This window comes from Lathamus discolor, chromosome 3 (assembly GCF_037157495.1).
Source record: "Lathamus discolor isolate bLatDis1 chromosome 3, bLatDis1.hap1, whole genome shotgun sequence".
Taxonomy (NCBI): Eukaryota; Metazoa; Chordata; class Aves; order Psittaciformes; family Psittacidae; genus Lathamus; species Lathamus discolor.
Window position 1 is genome coordinate 103,440,876 of NC_088886.1, and position 22,981 is coordinate 103,463,856.

The window sequence follows — 22,981 nt, forward strand, 5'->3', positions numbered from 1 at the left end:
TGCCTGCTGACATCTGAGCTATAGTAATTGCTGTTGACGTTCTTGGACTGCATTTAGGTTTAAGTTTTAGTTTGAGTATTGTTTTAAAACAGCTGAGAATTTTGGGATTTGTCAGAGTTAACTGCAGGGAGAACTGCATGATGCTATCCTTGTAATTGCTATTCAAACAATGCTTACAGTAGTTACTGGCACTATTTGGATTAGGGAAAACTAATCTAAATTAAAATGGGCATGGAAACATTGCTTCACAGAGTGCGATGCTCCTAAGACATCTCTCCTCACACACACTGCAGCAGTGGTCACTGAATCCGAAGGCAGACATGGGCACAGGCCCTGAAATGGCACAGCCCTCATGGCTCAGCAGTGCCCCAGACGTCCTCTGCCACCTTCTCGCCGAGACTGGTCTTCTCACAGACTGTATGGCACTGGTTTTCAGTCCACCTCACGCTCCTGCGCCCTCCTTCCAACCACCACCTGTGATGTCTGCTTTGCCAACTCTGCACTTCACTGATGCTAGTGACTGGCTGCACATGCTGCAAAACCGGAGAGGATCAGGTGGAGCCGCTAGGCTGACGGACCCCTCCTCAAGCAGGCCCCTACCTGGGTGCCTTGCCACCGGTACCGGTAAGCTGCATCCAGCGCAGGGGCTGTGAAGGCAGCTCACCGCGGCCCTGTCTGCCCCAAGCCCCCTGAGCAATGTAGGGCTACTCTCCAGTCACTTGACACACAGGTCCGCCGAACCCCTGCTCCCAAACCACCGCTGCTGTGCCAGTGCTGCACTCGGGCAGCCTGCGAAGGGGAAAAGCCGCCCGCAGCTCCCCATAAGACCGTGACCCAACGCTACCGCAAACACACAGCGGATCGAAGATGGCGCCGGGCCACGGTGAGCGCTCCCGGGGGAGGAGCTCGGCGCCGCGCCCTCCGTCGGGGCCCCGCCCCCGTTCCCTGGGCGATGGGGACGCCGACCCGCGGGCGGCATGGAGGAGCTGGGGCAGGTACTCCCCGGGGCTGCCGCGTGTCTCACGGGCTTCCGCTGGCGTCGGTGCACCCCGCGGCACCGGGGGGCGGTGTGAGGGGCCGCGGCGCTGGCGCCGCCGAGGCGGCGTGCTGCGGGGCAGGGCTGGGGCAGCGGTGCCTGCGCCCTCTCCCCGCAGTGCCCCGACGCCTGCCGTCTTTGCACCCTCTTATTTTTATAGTGCGTTTTAAATATCTTCACTGAGCTTCGGAGAAGGTAAAAAGGGTGGGGTGTTTAAAGCGTAACCTTAATCCCCAAGAGAGTTTAAGGGGAGGCACTCGCCCGCCACAGCCGGGCAATTCACCCCCAGAAACGCCTGGAGGCTTCGGGTGTCACGGGCCCGGCCGGGTCCATCCCATGCCTCGCCTTTCAACTGCCCCTGGTGAGCTCCTCGCCCACCGTCCACTTCTCCCACCGTGCTCGCCGGTTTTCAGTCAGTTGTGGACTCTGAATTTCAAGTATACAGCTATTTCTTGGTTTATTGGGTTTGTGTGGCAAGGTTTGGGTTGTAGGGAGGCTACAGGGATGTCTTCTGTGAGAAGCTGCTAGAAAGTTCCCCCATGTCCACTTGCGTCAATGCCAGCCGGCTCCAATGCAGGCCTGCTGCTGGCCAAGGCCAGGCAAATCAGCAACAGTGGTATAACAGGTTTCGGAAGGGGAAAAACACCCGCACAAATACTGGGGCAGTTTAGGCAAGACTGTCTCCCATGGAGGGACCCCACGCTGGAGGAGGGGTCCTGCCCTGAGGAGGAAAGAGTGGCAGAAACCATGTGTGATCAACTGACTAGCACCCCTATTCCTAATTCCCCTGTGCTATGGTGGGAGGAGGAGGTAGAGAATCTGGGAGGAAAGCTGAGCCTAGGAATAAAGGAGGGGGGGAAGATGTTTCAAGATTTAGTTTTTATTTTGCATTACCCTACTCTGATTTGATAATAAATTACATTTATCTCCCCAAGTCAAGTCTGTTTTGCTTGTGATGGTAATTGCCGAGTGATCCCTCCCTGTCCCTATCTCAACCCATAAGCCTTTCATTGTATTTTCTTTCCCCTGTCCAGCTGGGAAGGGGGAGTGATAGAGCAGCTTTGGGCATCCGGTGTCCAGCGTAAGTCAGCCACAACACTTTGCTTATTTGTAGTGGTAGGAATCTCTTAATTTTTATTTGTTGAGGGAAAGGTGTACGGTTTCCCTTCAAAGAGAAGTGAGGGAGTGAGGGAGCAGAAGCAAGCTCACACCTTGCTTCTAGTAACATCACAGTTGTATTTCTCACCCTACATTGCCTTAGGTAGTCACAGTGCTCTAGAGAGTTTCATAAATCCATGTCATTCTCCTTAACATTTTCTTTTTTTTTTTTTTTTTTTTGGAGGGGGGTGGTGGGTGAGAATTTTTTTTATTTCTTGTCTTGGGGTGTTTTTATTTGCATTGCAGTTTTTAACTCTGATGTCAGAGGTGTTATTTCTGACAGGCAACTCCTCTCGTGCTGCATGTCAAGAGAAACACAAGAATAGAAGTTGTTCCTCCCAGGGATGTATAAAGTGTTGCATCAGCTCAGAATTTCTCCCTCAAGTCTGTCTGTGTAGTTGTAGCTACTAGAAGATAATTTGCTTCTAGTTAAATTGCTTTGGTTTAGATGACTGAGAAGCTACTGTGACTGTTGTGGAAGTAACTGCTTTCAGCCAGTGTAATAGTTGCATCTGTTGGCACAAAGGTACCCTAATGGCTGTTGGAAGAAAAGCTTAATGTTTAGGTTTCCTTAAAGAAATAAATTCTCTTTCATGTAAAATGTATTATTACATATTTTAAATGCTTAATGAAAAATATATGCATCTTTCACCATATTCTCTGTTAGTGTTCTCAGTATGTATTTTGGCAGTTGGAACAGTGTAACACTGGGGTAATGCAGTCAGATCATAGTAAAAGGATACAAGGTGTACTGTATGGGAAACAACAGGCTGTCAAAAGTACATTGTGCATCCTTTTTAAATATACCACTGAAATTATTGTCAGTTTTACTTTGTGGCTTTATAAAAAGAATCTTTAGAGGAATCCAGTGAATGTTTTCGGGGGGGGGGGGGGGGGGGTGTTTCTTTGGTGTGGGTTTTTTGGTTTGGTTTGGGTTTTTTTCTTCTCACATATGTTGTGTTCCTTACGTATTTAAGTTGGTTTTGCACACTAGGTAACCTTTGTGATATTTCCTGCTATCCTTTATGATTTATTTTTGTGGTAAGATCTGTGGATTTGTGCAATTTTTCTAAATTATATAGTCTCTAGTTTTGGCTGAGGCAAGCTTTGCAAGGTCTATTTCTAAAGCTGCAGGTAACACCATATTATACCACTATTTTTGTTACATTGTTTCTTAGATCTTGAGATAATTCCTTTTGATTTAAATTGAATATTTTTATAATTGTTCTGACTTGAAATTACTTTCAGTAGAAAGTATGTTGGAATATCCAACTCCTGATCTCAGCAAGTCTTGCCGATGCTTTATTTTTAACAACATTTTTTCCAGTATGTAGTCTGCAGCTGTGAAAACATCAGTAAAGTTTAATGTCATAATGCATTTGGTCATCCATAAATCTTGATGTTTGGACTGTGTGAAATTTTTGAAATATATTTTGTTATTATGAGGACACTATTGTTGTCTCTTGTTTATAATGGTCCTCTGCAAGCTTTCCTTCCATATACATTTTATTTTTTTGCATTTGACATATCTGCATATTTCTTTTTTCAGTGTAGTTGAAATTAGCGTTACTGTTTTTATTTCCTTGTTTGTTTGACAACAAAAGAAATATTAGGACTAAAAATAGCAACTATTGATTTCAACTTCCCTTTGTGGGAGCGGACAAGTGGGGCCTTTTTAAAACAAACAGGAACAGTGAACACATTTAATGTATTTTTGTTTCTGCCATAACTATTTATGTAGACAGCTTCAAGATTTTCTGCTTCTGCTGAAGTATTTGACAGCTTGATAACAAAATGTGTATAATAATGCAAATAACAGCCTGTGTTTCTGGTGTGGGTTTTTTTGGTTATTTGGTTGGGTTTTTTGTGTGGTTGTTTTTTTCTACCCATTCCCATTTTGATTAAAGTTGTAACTGATATGCAACACTCTTTCAGTGTACATCTGTACTGCTGTCAGCAGTATCGCTCAGATAGAGTTAGCTGAACTGGCTTTAAATCAACTAGCTCAGATACTGGAAACTATTTAGGTATAGCAGGCAGAGTTTAGTCCAGTCTAATTTCACTGATGGAGTGAAGACAGGAGGATCTTGGGTTCCTTACCCCCTGGGTATTTGCTATAATTTAAGAGATCTAGTAAGCTATTCCTTTGTGAATATTTTTGATAGCCATGATTTTGCAAAGTGGTGGTGTATTGTCGAACAAATGGAAATAATACCATCTTCAGTGACTGCAGAGGGCTCATCCCAAAGGACAAGCTTATTTTCCCTCAGGGACACTGATGCTAGTTTCTATTGCTGTGTTTCAAGGTTTTGCCATGCCAGAAAGGCCCTCACCCAAACTCCAGGGATGACTCACTTTGGGCTTGGGGTTTTGAGAGAGAGTTCTTCCCCTCCCCACCACAAACACAGAGACTTTTTACAATTTGCTATATAACTATACCACTCTTCTGCTGATATTTACTGCTTCGGTGAATAATGCTGAGAGATTCAATGACGATCTTATTCTTCTGGTTTAGAATATCTGATTTGGTATTTTGATTTGATGCTGTTGACAAGGGGTGCCCAAAGCATTTGGAATAATATTTTGAATGTCCAGAAATATATTATACATTTGAAACTGCTGATAATTCTTTGAAGGAAAATAAAACAGTAACAAATAATTCTCTAGTACTCTGTATTTAAATAGGTTAAGCCTACTGCTGGGAGTGTGTATTGGTAGGATTGGTTTGGCTCGGGGTTTTTCCTCAACACAGGAGGATTAGCATTACCAGAGTTAACTCACCTTGGATTACCTCAGTCAGTCACTACAGTTAACAGTGAAATGAATGACAAATTCTTTGACATCAGTGAACATGTATATAAAATACCTTCTCTTTGAATTTTCAGTGGTAGTTAAAGACAGCAATCAAAAGACAAAACAGTATTCAATCAAAATAATTGTAAGCTTTTAGCCGTGTGTGTGTGTAGGTTCTTCCCAGACAGAAACTTTCCACAAATACAGGATTGTTTAAATGGATCATGAACTTTAGCTACTTTTTAAAATTGCAGAAACACTGATATTTTAAAAAATAATTTTCTAAATTATGTACTCCTATAGTTCCTCATTAGTTATTTGGAACAGAAAGTCTTATTGGATACCTGTGCTTGTAGTGGACAGTGGTGCCACAAATCCATCCTTATAAGCAGTAACAAAGATAGTAATGCATTACTGGGGGGTGTTGCTGCTGGGTATATCATTGCACATCCTAGGTGATGAAATAGGAAACACTCACCTTGCCATGTGAACTGTTGGGTTTTGATGTGCATATTACATAGCCTTATCTGCAATACTGAGTTACAACAGCTTGAATATCTTAAGCTTCAACTGCAAATTTTAGTTGGTCAAAGAATATGTTTCTAATGCTAGAGCACCTTTAATTGTGTGACTGAGTGAAAGACACCTGGAGTTATTTTTAGATTAACTTTTGTAATCTTATACAGCTTATATATTGATGTAATGCAACACTGCATACTAAGACTTCAGCAAATTTTCCCAGAGGTCCTTGCTGTTTGTAATTCAGAGAACAAGATGAGCATGTTAAGTGTGCTGGGCCTGTCAGTACAATATAGGTTAGAAAGCTTCATACGGAAGTAAGCCAGGTATGTACTGGAGGCAGGAGAAAATTCATATTTGGACAAGCTGTTTCTGACATGATGGGTGTTGCCTGATACCTCTCAAAAGCAGTGAGAATTTAGTTTGGGTAAGATTCTTTGGAGCTCAGATAAAAAGTTGATTTCCAGAATGTTCAACTTTTTCCCTACTAACCTATTCCTTACAGCATGAGGTGTAAGGAGGGGGAAGGAAAAAAGAAAGACTTTTGATGCACCTGTGTTTACAGGGCTACTGCCATGATCTTGAATGGTGGGGGAGTGTCATGCAGGTAACTGATAGTCTTGTGGGAGGGACTTTGTTCTTACGATCACCTGGCCTGTAACAGCAGAGAAGCTGAAAATAGCTTGATGAGAACAAAACCATGATACCTTGAGCTTTCGTATGCTTTTCTTAACAATACAGTGCTAAATTCCCCGTGCTATACTGATAGAGTCCATCTGGGTGATACCTGTAAAATGTTAACATTATGTCTTAGAAGAAGTGTGGTCACTGAAATGTTGAATGACTGACTGGTAATATACCATTTATGTAATGATGCAAAAATACATAGTAGAGTATCCTACGTATTGAACAGACTGAGAGAGGTGAACAGGTATTAATTCAGTTTCCAAAACATCAGTATCAGTTATTCCTTTATCTCAGTTCTTTTAACTTCTTCTACTCTTGTTCAACAAGTTTCTAACATACTGGTCACTTCAGGAAAGTGTTCATGTTTTTCCTGATTATTGAAAAATATTGTTCATTAATCATATAATATTAGCATGTTGAGCTATTCCTTCCTACGCCCCCCCCCCCCCACCTCCTCCTCCCCCACCACCACCATCCCCCCCCCCCCCACACTAGCTAGGGCATGCAGCTTCAATTACATCAGCATTACTGACTGTACAAGTACTTCCTTTTATACTGCAAGAATTATTGCTGGTAAAACAAAAGCAGACTCTAACTGTGCTGTGTGAAAGAAGTCTTAGTTTACTTTGGTCCTGTTGTTCTGATTAGACATTGTATCTGAGATTAACTTCTTTATAGTTGGGAACAATAATTTTTCATATTATAGTACATGTGAAAGTATTCTAGTACTTAGAGGAAAACAACCTAATCTGTCTACTAAATATTCTTTGTTCTCTGTCTTGTTTCATCAGACTTGCGTGTTGCCACTCAGCTAGTCCGAATTTTAAGTGTATCTTGCAGTTTGGCAGCAGCAGGGGGAGTAGTGTAGCTTTATTTGGGGGCTCTCCTTCCCCAGTGCTAGAGTTAGTTGATTATTAGCCCAGAACAACGCTGCTCAGGCTCAAAAATCAGCTCATGGTAGGAAATATTCCACTTTCTCTAGGTGGGCTAGAAACATTATTCTGCAAGTTTTACCTTGCTGCACATCTGTAAAGCCCAAGTCCCACAGGTGCAGAAGTGTACCTGCTATGAGTAAATTATGATCAGGTTTTTATGTCCTTGTACAGAAGCAGGTTGGGCCAATTACACCCACAGTCATGTGGCTGGAGGGATCCTTTGGACATGAGCTGGTTCAGCTGGCTGCTCAGAGCTCTGCTGGCAGTGAATGCAGACCAGGGCTTTGTCCAGTTCAGTCTTGAAAACCTGAAAAGATGGAGATTCTTGCACCTTTCTGAGTAACCTATTCTAATGCTTAATTATCTTCATAATGAAATATTTTCCCTTGTGCTGTCACATGCTAATGCACTGTAGATCCCTTTCAACTGGAATATTTTATTCTATGACTAATGTCCCTTGTTCCACTGCCATGCATCTCTGTAAAGAGTCTGCCTCCTTGCATTTTACAATGTGCTTTGACACCTCACTTTGCCTGCATATTCTGTTGTAAAACAGGTTTTTTTCCTACTGCTTTATTTATTTCATAGATTTCTTACCGAAGTCTCTGGTTTTTGATCAGTGACACACCCTAAGAAACTAATTATCAAATTACTCGATTCTTCGTAAGACATTATTCAAAAGGCATTATTGATTCATGCTTACTTTGGTATCCCCATAACATGTACATCCTTATATTTCTTATAAGGAGCTTCCTTCTGTATTACAAATATATTGACCTTCCCTGAAACAGTAGTGTCAGATCCTTGCATGCATTCCATTGTGTTGCAGCAAACATCTTGGACTTCTTTTTTTTTGGCCTAGGGTAGGAGTTGGTGTAGACAGTGGATTTGAAAATGCAATCAAGTTCAGGGTGTAGAGCAAACAGTATGGTAATGTGTATGTACACTCATAATATCCTAACCAGAAAATGATTTCAAAATTTAATTACTGTGCAGTCTAACATCATGTTGGCCAAATCTAGATTCATAGATTATTTTTTTTTTTCACTTTTATATTTCTGTTGTTTTTACTTGCAACTTAATTTAGTCTTGTGCAGCACATAATATGTCACTCTGTTCCCACATGAATTTAAGATAAAAATACTATTTTCCATCTATCTGCCTAGCTTTTCTCTAGTGAAAAATAGTTAGGGTATTGTGTTGCTGCCATATAATTTTAGCTGTATTACATTTTTGGCATTTGTTGAATTAATCCCTTATATACTTCCTCAAAATAAAAATGTTATTTAGATAAGTTACTGACATTCTAAAATAAAGTTTTTAAAAATATGTTTTTATATATATATGTTTGTGTAGGAAGAAGACCAACATCAGTATGCCACAGGTGGAAAGAAGGTTGTTAGTCGGACATTTCTTTCTCATTCCCAGATTACTGCTTTGTCAGAACAAAATGAGGAAGAAGTTCAAAAGTAAGGGGCAATGATAATAATTCTAGAACCAATATAATAATGAAACAGAAATTATAGACTATTTGTTAGATTTCTTTTGTGATAGTTATATCATTAGTCTTTAGGGTTTTTTTTACTGTATTTCCTACATATTTGGATTTTACTTTGACTCCTTTTCTCCCACCCTTCCCCTTGTATTTCATGTTTATATGGTTTCTGAGTTTACAATAGTATTAAATATGCTGTAAGTTAAATACTAAGATGTAAATAAGAACAGGCAAACACTGAGCTTTTTTTATAAGTCTCACTTGGTAACTTTTTTGCTAAAGCATGTAAGATTTTGTACTCCAAGTTAGAGTTACTGAAACATCAGAAAGGTCTGAAAAGTTCAGGAAGGAATGGAAAGCTGAAGGTATTAGTGGGTAGCCTTTATGGTGTGCTGGGGAAATAGAAGGCAGACAAAGACTTTTGAAGTATGCCCATCTTGTCCTTTCTGTAACAACATTCCCCTTTGTTATTAGTGCTTAATAGTGGCTAAATTTAGGAGGCCAGGAGTTCAGCCTGAGACTCCAGGCTTATATTTTAAGGATGGGACTTCTCAGAAGTGCCCAAATTATTTAGGAGGACTTGTGTCCTCTAGCAGATTCTTAGTGAATTGAAAGTCAATGGGCTGGTCCACTGGACTAGGTTAGAGAGGGGGTTAAAAAATTGAACTTTATCCCTCTGAGTAGATAAACTATTTATTAGAGATTATAATATTATTCATAATATATACTCTGTTTCTTCTATTTTTCACTGTTCTGAGGAAAAAGTTCTTTCTGGGATACTTTTTTAAGTAAAACAGGAAAGAAAATTTCTTCCCAACAAACAGTAATAATTGTTTAAAAATCTCTCATTTACTTTTTTCTCTTGCATGATAGGCCTCTTATTTTAGAAGAAACTGAAACGTACAACTTGAGACTAAAATGTGCTTAATGATGCAATTTATTGTGAAACTTTCTCATTAAGATTAAAAAGAAAAGTATTAAAAGTTTGTACATTTCTTCTTAGTCTCAACTGATCACGTGTATATATACACACTGGAATAAGTGGAACATAAAGTATATACTGCATCTGACTGAAAAGAGTATAGTTACAGGACACTTCATGGACTCTAAGCAGTTTAGCAGCAGCACTGAAATTTTGTTAGTTTACCACAGTGCATCATATCTATACATAAAAGCAGCTTGAAGGCCACAGCTGAAGTTAGAATATCAGAATGGATCTGATTCAGTATAAGAATTTTGATATCCTGCATTCTTATCTATCATGGAGTTTTATACTGCTGTCCATCTCTGCAGTACTTGAGCACCTTCCATGAAGGGATAGCAATCAGAGTAACTAGGGAATCTAAATGACCCAGCATTTCCCAGTCATTTATAGATACTGTTGTCAGTAACATGCCTTACAGAATATTGAAAAAATGAGTACTGGCATTGTTAGCGGCATCAGAGAAAAATCTAAATCCCTGAGAAGCTCTGATTATGAAAACACAGAGTTGGCAGGAGCTTCAGAGAGGATATGGACTGTTTCAAACCTTGGAAAGTTCAGCTGGCCATGTTCCACTTCTATTTCAGTACACAGTTAAGTGTTTTTAACCGACTTGCATTTGTGCAGCCGTACAAACTTGTCATGCAAGAACAAAGGAGTATATGTTTTAAAACTGATTGGATTATATGGTTTACTTTGTTAGCTATTGAGGCTTTAATTAAAAAAAACAACGACAACAAAACCCAACAGCTCATCTTATTTAACAGTGTATCTATCTCTACTGGCTTGGTGTAAACCCTGAAAAATTTCTGCCTATCAGTAGGTCTGAGATTAATGCCCTTCTTAGGAAGGAATGGGGACACAGACACAGTGGAGAAAACTGTGATGACAACTAGCATTTGCATTGTCTGGTATAGTTAAGAAGGCAAGGACTGCTTTAATAAAAGCTTAACTACCTGAGACATGGCTGAATTTATACTGGCAGATCTGCAAACTGAAGTTCTAGCCCTGATCCCTTTTCTTCACGTGGAAAAATGTCCACAGTTATTATGAAAGACATAACTAATTCTATGTTTGGATGGAGTAAACATAAATGTATCAGCAACAGCACGGTCTCCTACAAGAGAGTGTATTTTTTCATTAATTCTTTAATTTAAAGCAAGTGGAAAAATTTCCACAGTGTGCCAGTAAAATAGGATGAGGCTCTTAAATGTCTTGACTATTATGAAAGTGGAATTTAAACTCCAAAATATTTTACATACTTTCAATAATTATATATTATATTATTTACATTAATTTTCAAAAGTAATTTTTCTTTGGAGGTGACATAAAAAATAATCTTGAAAGGGAAGCAAGATCCTTTTAGTGTGCTGTAAAAGTATATCAATCTGAGGGAAATAGTGGTAGCCAAAAGTGGAGACTTTCATTTCACCTTACAAACACCTTCCTGAACAAATTGATTTTTCTCTGGGATTTTCAGTATATTTCTTTTGGGGTCTTGTAATGTTCTTATTTTTGTTATTTCATTAATCATATGTTAACATTTAGTGTCTGTTGAAGCCTATAGGTGTTTGGTTTTTCAATTGCTATGTCCTCTGATCATTAATGCTCATATCTAGAAATTGATGTGGCTAAGTTCCAGAAAGATATACACATATATACAATAACAATAGATGTTATAATTACAAGCAGCCCAAGTAAAACTTTGGAATCTGTAATTTATTTTAAAATTTCATTATTTTAATCTGCAATTTCTTCTAGAAGCCTGAAAGAATTTCTGAATTTTAAACATTTAAATACATCTTTGAAAGAAGCTATTTTGCTAGATTATTATACTGCGGGTTTTTGGTGGGCTAAAGAAATGAACTTCAGCCTTATACAGCTCTCAGGATTCATGGATCTGTTAAATTTCCTGTTGAAGAACCTCAGTGGTAAGTATAATTAAAAACTGTAAAATAAATACCTGAAGTGGAAGGCAAGAATATTTTCTAGTCATTTTAATGAAGCAATATTTATTACAAATATCGCAAAATTATTTATTTTCCCCTTGAATGTTGGCATGTTATACTGGTACCTGAAAATAACTCTTATTGGCAGTTATTAAACTTTTCTTAAAGATAAATGTAGTCTTTTTAGAAGAATATCACTAATTATTTGCTTGTACAGCAAGTAGTACAAAACCACCACGTCCTAAAGAGACCTTATCTTTGCTATGGTAAAATAAATAATAATTACAGTAGAGTAAGAGCAAGGAGCTCCTAAATTCCGATTCCAGATGTCTCAGTGACTGACTTACTGTAGCCTTGGGCACATTTCTCTGCTGTTTGAGGTATTCAGTACATCCTGTAGCATTACAGCAGGTGAATTACATTTATTTTATCCTTGGAGGTCAACTCTCAGGCAGATTTCAGTATGGCAAATGCTGCACTTCTGGCACAAAATATATTGGTTAACTAAAAACTGGTGAGGGAAGTAAACTGGCATCACTGCCGAGGATGAAAAATTAAGAAATTTGCAACAAAACATGTAGCTTGCATCTAGTGGGAACAAAATTGCCAGAAATATTCATAGCAGCATCCTCTAAAACCCGTTTTCTGGAGATCACAATGCTTACTTAACGTTCATTTTGAAGGTGATTATGTTGAGAAAAGTCCATCCCAGAGGAAGAGTGAAAGGACTCAGCAGTTCCATTCAAAAAGATGAATATTTAAAATCAAACTCATAATAGTTATTATACTCTCTTATTGTAATTTAATTCAAGAGCCTTTCTGACTTGGAATTTTGACAGAATATGTACGTGCTTTACAATCATTGGAATTCCAGTTGTCCTTCCTGTCTCCAGTGAGAAAGTATCTTAACATATGCTAACTAGATTAATATAGCAATGGAGAAGAATAGAAACGTGTCAGAAATTAGTTTTATGAGACTGTATGCAATACATGTGTACCAGACAAGCTGGTAGCATAACCGATTATTAAAGCTGACTGACATTTTTCAGGAATGTGATCTCAGTTGCATAAAACTTTGCCAAACTTTAACTCTTTAAACAGAAATTTTCCATAGCAACGTCTCCCTCTCATTAATTTTTATATATAAAATTACGACTAAAACAGTTCAATGGGCTTACAGACAGAGGCTGTGGGGGATAAAAAAAAAAGTATTATTTTGTCCCTTTTTTTTTTTTTCCCTAACAGCTCCAATACCTTTATGTTTTGAAATAAAGACATATGGTTTAGCAAGTGATGTGAATTTACTTTTTGCTGTCCTGTGAAAATCCATTCAGATTTGACTAAGATACATGGCTTTTAGGGAAAGGAAATGAAGTCTGTAAATGTTTACAGGAGATTTCTTTTATTTTCTCCACAGTTAAGTTGTCCGAATAATCCATCTTAGAAAGTACAGCCCAGGGCTGAGATGAATTTCCTTGTAATTGCTGTTCTCAGGTGGTATAACTTACAAGACAAAACATTTCAGCTATGAGCAAAATGCTAATGTCTTCTATGTTAATGACCTTTTTTGCTTTCCCCTCCCTAAACTGGACCCAAGTGGTCTGAAATGTCAAGCTGATTTGACCATAATAGCAAGAATAGAATGGAGCAGGAAGAATGGATTTAGAGAAGGAGGGTACTGGAAACTCATTTGAGGCTGGTAAAAAAAGAGGGAAAAACTGAGGTTTGGAAACTGAAGGCTTTGGTTGACTGGGAGCTGGAGTTACTTATGTGATTTGATTCATCTCCTATACATTGAGGGTAAAGTGCTACCTACCTCAGAAGGACTGTGAAAGCCTTCCTGAGACAGTTGGGGCTGAAACTCAGGTGTACAAAGGAAAGAGAAAATTTGGACTAGCTGGTGACAGACCTGGGCCTGGGTGTTGTGACTTTCCAGAATTTTATTATATGGCTTTACTTCGCTACTAACTGGTATTTCCAGTTCTGTTACTCTATCTCATTTCCCATGGCTTCTATTGGTGAAATTTTCAGGGGGTTGCTTGCTGTAGCATTAAAGAGCAAAACTAGACCAGAATCTTATAAGTATTTTAACTTGTTTTCTGTCCAAAAAATCAAGAAGCAGATCAGAAGAGACTTAAAACAATAAGGGAAGTAAATCTATTTCACCACTGGTAGATATTTCCCCATTTTTCTACTCTAGATATTTTTAGACTTAAAAAAACCCAGGTAAATTGTATTCAAAACTTTGTTTTTAAACTCCACCACGGTTCTAGTGATGGTACACACTGTACACAAATCAGAAAGATGAATCCTTTCTTTATAAAGGTTCAGCAAACTGATATATTTCAGATTTTCCTCTTTATAAAGACAGTTAACAAACAGAATTTAAATTTTAATTCAAAGCTGTTTGGCATTTGGTTTTGACTTCCAGGTTAAAAATGTAAAGTCATTATCTATTTTGGGGGGTGTGCAAAAATGTCTCCAAGTTTGAGAATGCATGCAGAGTATTATGCATATTAATGTTTAATTATGACTGTAAGCACTTAAAAAAAAATTGATTACCCATTTTAATATCTGTTTCTGTATTAATGATTTATGTAAGATAAGTCATTAATATGGACAGGGTCAGAAGAACAATATTTTACAATACATAAAGTATAATAAATTTATTTTAAAGATAAACATACTAAGCATCTTAAATTTACATACTATTCTGCCTGTGGTTACCTCTGCCTAAGTAAAGAGGCCAGGCTGTAGTATCTTAAACACTCATTATTGTGATCCTTACATTATGAGGGTGGCTTGGTGGTTTTGTGATGGAATTTTAATGCACATTTTATTGACAAGAATAATGTCAACAAACAAAATGTATGACTGCTGTTGCTTTTAAAGCTTCTATGTGGCTCATAACTACTTAAACTTCAAGTCTTGTAATTAAAATGGAAAAAAACCCAGCACAAAACAAAAAACCAAAACCCCACCCTGTCTTATTTATGTCGGTTTTGTTATTTGGGTCTACTTTGCAGACAAACATATGAGCTTAGGAGACAACTTAAAAGAACTTGGAAGAGCGATGGCTGGAACAGGAGAAATTGATACAGAAAGCAGTGGTGACTTGAATTTCTTCAGCATCGAGCAAGCCAAAGCAGTCATTGATTATTTGAATATCAGGTATTTATTTCTACAGGATCTCTTCTTATTTGAATAATTTAACAGAGTGTGGAAACGGCTGACAAAGTTAACATTATTTAATTGGATAGGTTAATACTGCGCATGCCAACATAAGTGCACACACCATGCTTCAAAACATTAAAAAGAAGAGAGAATATGCAAGTAGAAGTACAGATCTAGCTTCAGATGTCAAAGCCCACTAAATACATTTAGACTGGAGGTTTATCAAATGTGAGATTATGCTGAAAAGCTTCCTTTTGGGCTTTGTTTCGGGTGATAAAAGAAAAGGGGGAGAGTGGTGTATAGAGAATATTCTTGATTTTCTTTTAAATCATTCTACTTTTACATTCCAGCTGAATAAAATGCTAGGTCTTGTCTATAACTTTAAGTATTTTTCTGGCCTTTACAGCTGTAGTAAGCTGTTGGCTTCTTAAATGTTTCAAAGTTACGTACTTTACAGAGTCATAAAAATGTTGCATTTCAAAACTACCAAAAGTTCAGTATCTACATGAAAAGATTTTGTGACAGGTCTCACCTTTTAAACAGTCGCAGAAAGAGATACAAATAGCAATAATTCAATTATGTATCTGAGGAAAGAAAAAGGATCTGATAGCAGCCTATCATACCTCTCCATGTAAAGTCTTAACTATACACTAATGTACACAGACCTTTCTCCACGGAAATAACATAGCTAAGACAGTGGCTATACTCATCTATCTCTGATTCCACTATATGATAGATGGAATGCTTCTTAAGCTGTTGTATCATCCATGAATGTTGGGGATAAGGAGATGGCAAATTGGAAAGGTACTATCATAATTTATGCTCGTACACTGTACTACATCTGTAGTCCTTCAGAAAATTTTTTGACCTGAGCAGTGGTTACAGCGAGATTTTGTGGCATAAAAAGTGAGGTCATGACTGCTAGGAAAACTTTAGCATGTCAAAAAAGTTCTTTTAGAGTGTTTTCCTGGATGCAGGAAAGTATTTCCTCTTGAAGATGGACAAAAATATTAAGGTGGCTGATAGCTTTCCAGTTTAGGGTACTCAAATTCAGACTGGAGATTTAAATCCATGACAGGCAATTTCTCTTACAGTTGGGCTATGTCTCTTTCTCCTGCTCTCTGATTTTTTTCTTTTTTTTTTTTTTCTTCATGGAAAATATAAAAAACTTCAGGTTCTTCCTGTATGAAATGAGAACATCTCTTTAAATCTCAAATTTCTGTACTCAAGGCAAACCAATGTCTTCTTTTGCTTCTCCCTTCCTGCCTGAGCCTTTTGTATATTTATTTGGAACAAATTTTCTTTCCAAATGCCATGTCTATAGGTCTTGTGTAAATTATCCATTCAGAGATATCTTGTCCATGAAGTAATTCCTACACAGTCACAATGTTTTAATTCAAGAGATTAGGTGCTCCATTCTACTATCACCAAAGTATTAACTGGATGGGAATACAATCAAGCCACAAGACTCTTGCAGCAGAATGGTATTTTTTCCACTGAATATGTAGATGTAAGCTCAAACTGCTCAATTTATTACAAGTATGTGCTGTTGCAAAATCATGGATTTATACACATACTGTGAAATCTGTTGTATGTGTCCAGTTATATAATCAGTAATTTCAGTAATTTGAATATTTTTCTTCTAAATAAGAACTGAACCAGCACACTTATGTGGGCTGTACTTTGACCTTTGTGAACTCAGAAAGAGATTGACTTAGTTTTATTACAATTCAAATTAATGTATTTCTTTAACAGTTTTTCTTGTTGGTTTTTTTTTTTTTTTTTTTTTTTGCTTAATTTTAAATGATAGGCCTATAGCTTCTTTCCTACTCAAGGTAGTATGACATATTTTAGTTCAGATCACATTTTTACAGATGAGATATAAACCCAGGGGATAATAATGGAAGTGAGGACAAATACTTAACCACATTGGCACAAACTGTGCAGCAACTGTAATGACACCTTCAGGTTTGGTGAAAGGTGACAGTTAGCATCTTTTTATCTTGTCTCCTTGGGCAAACACACATCAACATAGCTCTTGACATTTTCTTTCAGGAAACAGTGGAGCTAGGGAAATATGTCATTGTTAATCACGAGACATCATAAGAGGGGTCTATTCTTAATCTTACTTGCATTGGTAAAATTTTAATTGAGTAATTGCTAAAGACATTGGTATAGATTTTTTTAATTGTTCACAACAGACAAAAGCATTTATATAATGTCTGATAGAAGAAAGAAAACTACACTGTTGTTTCAAAATAAATTCTGATGTATAATTTACGTGACTTGATTTAAAGAGTGTTAAATGGAGGAATTCTTTCCTTGATGCAGGATTAAGGGTGCCAGGTTGAACAGAGTTCTCTTTAAAAATAAATTAATGAAATTCAGAATTGCTAAAAGTGCTGACTTGTATTTTGGGGAATATTATAAATTATCTGTACTTGTAACATAGTCCATAAGAAATATCGTAACACATTTAGATGGGAAGAACTGATTTTTAGGTGCTGTAAATCTGGTTCATTTCCAAGGCACTTTGAAATGTGAAGTTCTGCCAGTGCAGTTTGAAAGATATATATCTTATTTCTTATGTGTCTGTCACGTCCATTAAAATATTTTTTTTCTATTTCAAATAATTCCTGTTTGAATTTTACCAAATAATAGGTGTGTATGTGAGGAGGCACATGTATTTTCATAAACTGGTGTGAGTCATTTCCAGGTTAAGTCCTGAAGTCTGCTTAAATATAATTCTTACATCTCTACTGAATCATGGCAGGAATTCTTTGGTGAAGTAGTGCAATAAAAATGTACTGCAAATGAAATGGCAAATATTGTAACAACTTAATTCATTGCCTGCGTTGTTTGGAGTAAGCGTGCTTGTAGTTTATGGTAGCCAAATTTCTTTTGCAAGTTGGTAAAAAAATCTGTTGTTTAACTAATGGTAATTGAATAACTGAATTAAGTGTAACTGTAGAATAAAACTTTTATATGGCACATAGAACCAAGTGTTCAACAAGGCTGCAGTAATACTTCTCAACAAATTAGGAAATGTACATAGGGGCAAAAAAATGTCAGTACCCATTTGGGTAAAAATGCATTTGAAAGTTTCACAGACACATTTGACTAACTACTGGAAGAGGTACTGTTGTCTTTTAAGAGAGGCAGACCATGCCACCATTTTATTCTCCTAATTCCAAGCTGCTTTCATGGGTTAGAAGAACCACTGATGTACAATAGAAGGCACTTTCAGCGCTGAAATTAAAGCAAGTCATCTCTGGTTTGCAGTATTTCATGGAACCTCTCGTACTGTGGCACGTAGCATCGTGTAAACACTGATGATGACCTAGGGAAAGACAATCAGTTAAAATAGTTTGTACTGAGCACTGACTCCCACAGCTGGCTTCTCTGTTACTTGCCAGAGCCAGGATTGTATTTCAGATACCTGTGCCTCACAACAGCAGCCTCTCACTTTGCATGCAGCTGGCTGGTTGAGCCCTTCTGCCAGCCATATGGGGATGTGAGTCTGCTGGGTGAGAGAAAAGCTTCAGTACTGTAGGGCAGCCAGCCAGGGTGGCACCTGCAGTGGCTGGCTCCCTGTGAGGCTTAGGGTGCACCATGTGTCAAGGAGCAGCCCGTGCTGGTTTGTGTGGCCAGGCGCTGGTATTGTAACCATGCTTCCACTGCATTAGCATGATATTCTGCTGCTAGTAGCAGTGTCTTTAGCATTAGCTAGATAATTGTATCTGTTGGGTATACTAGTTACTTTCATAGACCCATAGAAAAATTGAGGTTGCAAGGGCCATCTAGTTCTGGAGGCCATCTAGTTCAAAGCCCTCTTCACAGCAGGCTTCAGTATTCCAGCTGTGGCCTTGCCAGTGCCAAGCAAAGAGGCACTGCTGTCCCAGTTCATGGCTCTTTTAAGTAAGGAATCTCTGTCCTGTCCTTAGCTGGAAAGCACAGGAACCAGTTACAGCTATTCCCTTCAAATATTGCTGTGTCTTTCATGGGTACATCAGGCAGAGAGAGATGAACTCTTGTAATCATTCTTCAACCTGGACTTGCTATGGAATCACAGAGCTGTGTTTTAAATCATATGTCAAAATGACATGGCAGAAGCCAGAAATTCTGTATTGTGATTTTAAGAGAACAAGTAATTGTAACAGATGGGCTGTGAAACACCAAACCTTTGATTAAACAAATGCAATATCATTGACCATTAGGAAAGGGAACAGGAAAAATTATTTAAAACATGTGGAAAGGAAAGGTGTATATGTTTTAAGGCAGATAAATATTTTAGGGCATTGACAAATTCTACTTAAAGTTACTTTTGTTGTAATGCAAAAAACTCCAGCATGTCAGTCTAGTTCTTTAGTTTTAATTTGAGGAAATACTATGGTGATTTTGCAACATGAGATAATAAATGCTTCCTTTCCTTATTGTGTTGGTGTTCCAAGATCAACTTGATCCCCAGACTGGCAGTGCATCCCAGAATCTGTAAGCTGATTTGGCTTTGTTTATTACTTTTTTTCAGAGTAGAACTGTCTTCTCAGAGTTCAATTTCATAAGGACAAAGTGGATGTATTTTGAAGTATCTTCCTGTATTTTTTATGGCCATATCGATAGTAAATGCTGTAAATTAAATATTCTGCATTTTGTACTTGAGGTTAAACAACGGATTTTTTAAAAAATTTGGAGTACTACGGTGCTGGAGAGTAACTCTAAGTTTAACAGAATTTTTAATATTATTACCTTTCCAAAGATTTATAGCTGTAATAGTACTATATTCTCTTGTTTTCCAGCTTATTTAAACACTATAAACTATACGAATACCTCTTCTGTAGTCCAAGAGAAGAACTTGTGACAAGTAATGAGGTAAGTCATTTATATAGATGGAACTCATTATGCAGAGTTATTTAATGAATGCACTGTAGCATATGTTTTATATTGCTCAAAGCAACTTCATGTCAACATTACTGTATTGCTAGCGTAAAATGGCTGATTAAAGAATACAAGTTAGATGTTTTGATCCTTATAGTCAGAATTAATTTTGGATTTCAAAAAAGTGTAAATGCATTGCTTGGTTAAAATGTTAGTTGTGTTAAATCAGGAATACTTTTGTGTATGTATTTATAAGTAGATGCATGTAATTTCAATTAGCAATGCATGAGTCTGACTTTCAAAATCAGCAATCAAAACCAGAAAAGGTTGTGTTCCAAACCTAGGCTGACCACAGTCCTAATATTTATGTACGCATGTGTATGTAAAGAGTTTTGTTTCTCCAACAGTTAATTATACTGACTGCAAGGAAACAAGCTAGCTAGAAACTCAGCATATTGAAAGTGTTCTATTAATAATAGTGAAATGGTTGACTGTAAACTTTGTCCTGTGTTCTAACTTATACGTGAAAAAATACATAGGAACATGCATTGATGCAGGATGTGGTCTTCAATCAAATGGACAGATTCAATTCATCAAATAAACCTTTCTTTAGCCTGACTGTGCATTTTGAGGATATATGTTAAAATACATTGAAAAGGATTTACATTTATAATTTATATTAGGAGACAACTGGTTGCTCAGAGACGCATGGTGGTGGATTTTTTTTTGATGGCACTTATATTTTAGTTTGTCAGTACACAGTGAAGTTAAAATTAATTCACTGGAAAATTTTCTTCACACTTTCAAGCAGGTGATGTAAACGATGTTTCATTTCATCATCAAATGATAATTTCTTTCTGTGTTATTTTAAATAACTGTATTATAAAAAAGGACTTTCCTTCATATGGATGCAAATATTTGGAAATTATTCTCATCATTTGCAAGATGGGTTACGATTCCAACTGTGATGAAATCAGTGACAAAGCTGTCATTACATAAGTAGAGCAGGACTTCAGCATTACTCCATTAGGGTTATTTTTTTAGATAAGCTAATCAGATCAATGGCTGGTTAGCACTTTCTAATTGTCAAAATTATTTTTAATAAGGTTTTGATTAAGTGATTTCTTGTGTAAATTTGAGTAATGCATCTTATCAGTTGTAGACTAGCTTAAATGAAATGTCTTTGTGTTTTCTTAAAACCCATTTCTGGGTGGCTGAGATCAGCGTACATTATCCCAGCCACAGAAGAATGTTTGCTCTGCACAGTCTGTCTGCTGGGGAGAACCACCTCTGCTGAAGGTACCACCTCTACTAGGAATGGCAGAAATGTGTTTCTTTGAATTATTTTGGTGACGATCCATCAAATTAACACGTGCAATCTACAGTTATAACTGTCATGAAAATCCTCATGACAATTTTTAGCCTTTTATGGCCTTTTCTTACCTATGCGACAGTTCAGTTTTATCCATCTGTTTTGTATTCTGAGTTACATGGCAGAAAGTCTTTAATTTGTTCAGCCACACTGCAGTCCCAAGAAAATCAATAATCATATTCCAGTAGAGTTTATTCTGATAGGGTGATGCATTGTTCTCCAATAAGTAACAGTTTAAGGCATTGAAGCTACACATACAAATTTATGGTATTATCTGCATTTGCTTTATGTGTTAAAATGTGATGGGAGGTGAACCCAACATAGACTTCAAGTTCTTTTGCTACAACTGTATAATATTTAGAAATTCTTATCCATACAGGAAAGCATTACCTTCTATGTTTGCAGTCTCTTAGACTATCAGCTGAAACCCTGATGAGTTACTGGGACTCTGTGGTTTGGTGGGGTTGGCTATGGCAGGAGCGTGCCTGTAATCGTGTGCTCTGCAGCGCATCTGCTCAGGGAACAGAAGTAGGCAGGAGATCAGCTGGGAAATCTGCATGGTGAAAGTAGGTGATAAATCTGTGCTGAAAGGCTGACTGCTGTCTTGCTATGTAGAACAATATCTTGCCAAAAAAAAAAAAAAAAGAAACAAAAAGAAAAAAGCCCATGAAGGCACACCATGGTCCTCAGCTGGATGTGATCCTTACTCTAAGCTGAGTGCTGCTAATGTCTAAAAGTTTTCTTTTAGCTCCAGCAACAAAAGTCTGTCCTTTTGGAAGAGGGGACTGTAAATTGTAATGGTCAGATTTGTCAAAATAACAAAGAACCATGGTTTTCCAAGACCTTAATTACAGTATTATCTCCTTTTGCAAATAAAGGCTTTGAGACAAGTCAGTGAAATGGCTTGCTTTAACTGAAAATATTTGCTTCAACTGAAATGGCTTGCTTTAGCTCAGTGAGTAAATTTGTGCTGTGTGTGCCAAAAGTAGTACCTACAGAATAAAAGTTGAATAGCCTAATGAGAAGACCTGCTTCTTTAAAAGAGATGCATCTTCAACAAATAATAGCAGTACTTTATGTTGTAATGGATACCCTTTTAAAGAAAACACGGTATGTGTTTTCCAGAGAAATCTTACTGTGATGGACTGTAAACTCATTGGATTTTATTTTTTCTCTAACACAGGCAATTATAACAGTGTTCTCAATCAGGTTTCCTTTTTGATCTTTCACTGCAGTAATTTCCAAATGACCCTGTCATTTCCCGTGTAGAATAAAATCAGACAAGAAAAGGGAAATGACTCAAAACTCAAATTATGCATGTGATATCTGTGGCCATGCCACTTAACAAAATTTAAGTTACTGAAATGTGGCAGGTAATTAGTGGAGCTTCACAGTCTGATTAATATTCTGTGTTTGATGCAGCTAGCATAATAGAACCACCTTTGTAAAATACAGACAGTATTTAAGTCTTTAAAAAAAAGTAACAAATGCCTGTCTAATTTAAATATATTTTTACATTGGCTAAAGCGTTTAAACCAGACTGCCTGAGGTGATCATATTGCCTACAAAAAAAAAAAAAAAAAGGTTAAAATTGAAAGACATGAATGCTTGGTTAGAAGATAAAACACATATCGCATATCTAACCTACTTTGGCAGTATTTAAAATTTAAAAGTTGCCTTTCTAGCTATCAAACCACTTACTTCTCCTTCATTCCAGATCTACAAAGACCTCTATATTATGTATGCATGAATACCTGTTAGAAAACAAGATGGTACAAGGAATTGCTGAGAAGCGTTAAGATTGCCAAGTAAATTTGTTGTTAGGTTTCTTGTTTTTTTGGTTGGTTTTGTTGTTTTTTTTTTTTTTTTTACTGTTATGAGCAGCTCCCCACATTTAGAATGATTACAGAAGAAGCAGTGCTTTAGCTGTTCTGTGGCTGCAATCCAAAATAAAATGCATGTAGCGCTAATGTACCAGAGTTCTTCAGGAATATTGTTGTTAAAGA

General features: G+C 37.4%; 1 protein-coding gene across 10 annotated transcripts in view; it reads left to right on the forward strand.

Moving 5' to 3' along the window:
* The first annotated feature begins 632 nt into the window (after positions 1-632).
* The window catches only part of CABCOCO1 (ciliary associated calcium binding coiled-coil 1), a 68,530-nt gene continuing 46,181 nt past the window's right edge, over positions 633-22,981 (forward strand). For 4 of the 10 annotated variants that reach the window (XR_010610771.1, XM_065670875.1, XM_065670882.1 and 1 more), the window contains exons 1-5: positions 925-995; positions 8,485-8,597; positions 11,367-11,536; positions 14,581-14,725; positions 19,525-19,597. Coding sequence is in view for 9 of the 10 variants with exons in the window: in XM_065670875.1 (XP_065526947.1) it covers positions 978-995; positions 8,485-8,597; positions 11,367-11,536; positions 14,581-14,725; positions 19,525-19,597 (519 nt within the window). In the remaining variant the exon portion in view is untranslated. Of the gene's footprint in view, positions 884-924; positions 996-1,047; positions 1,232-8,484; positions 8,598-11,366; positions 11,537-14,580; positions 14,726-19,524; positions 19,598-20,827; positions 21,287-22,981 lie in introns of those variants that run through there. The other 6 variants (XM_065670876.1, XM_065670884.1, XM_065670881.1 and 3 more) reach the window with 6 other exon arrangements.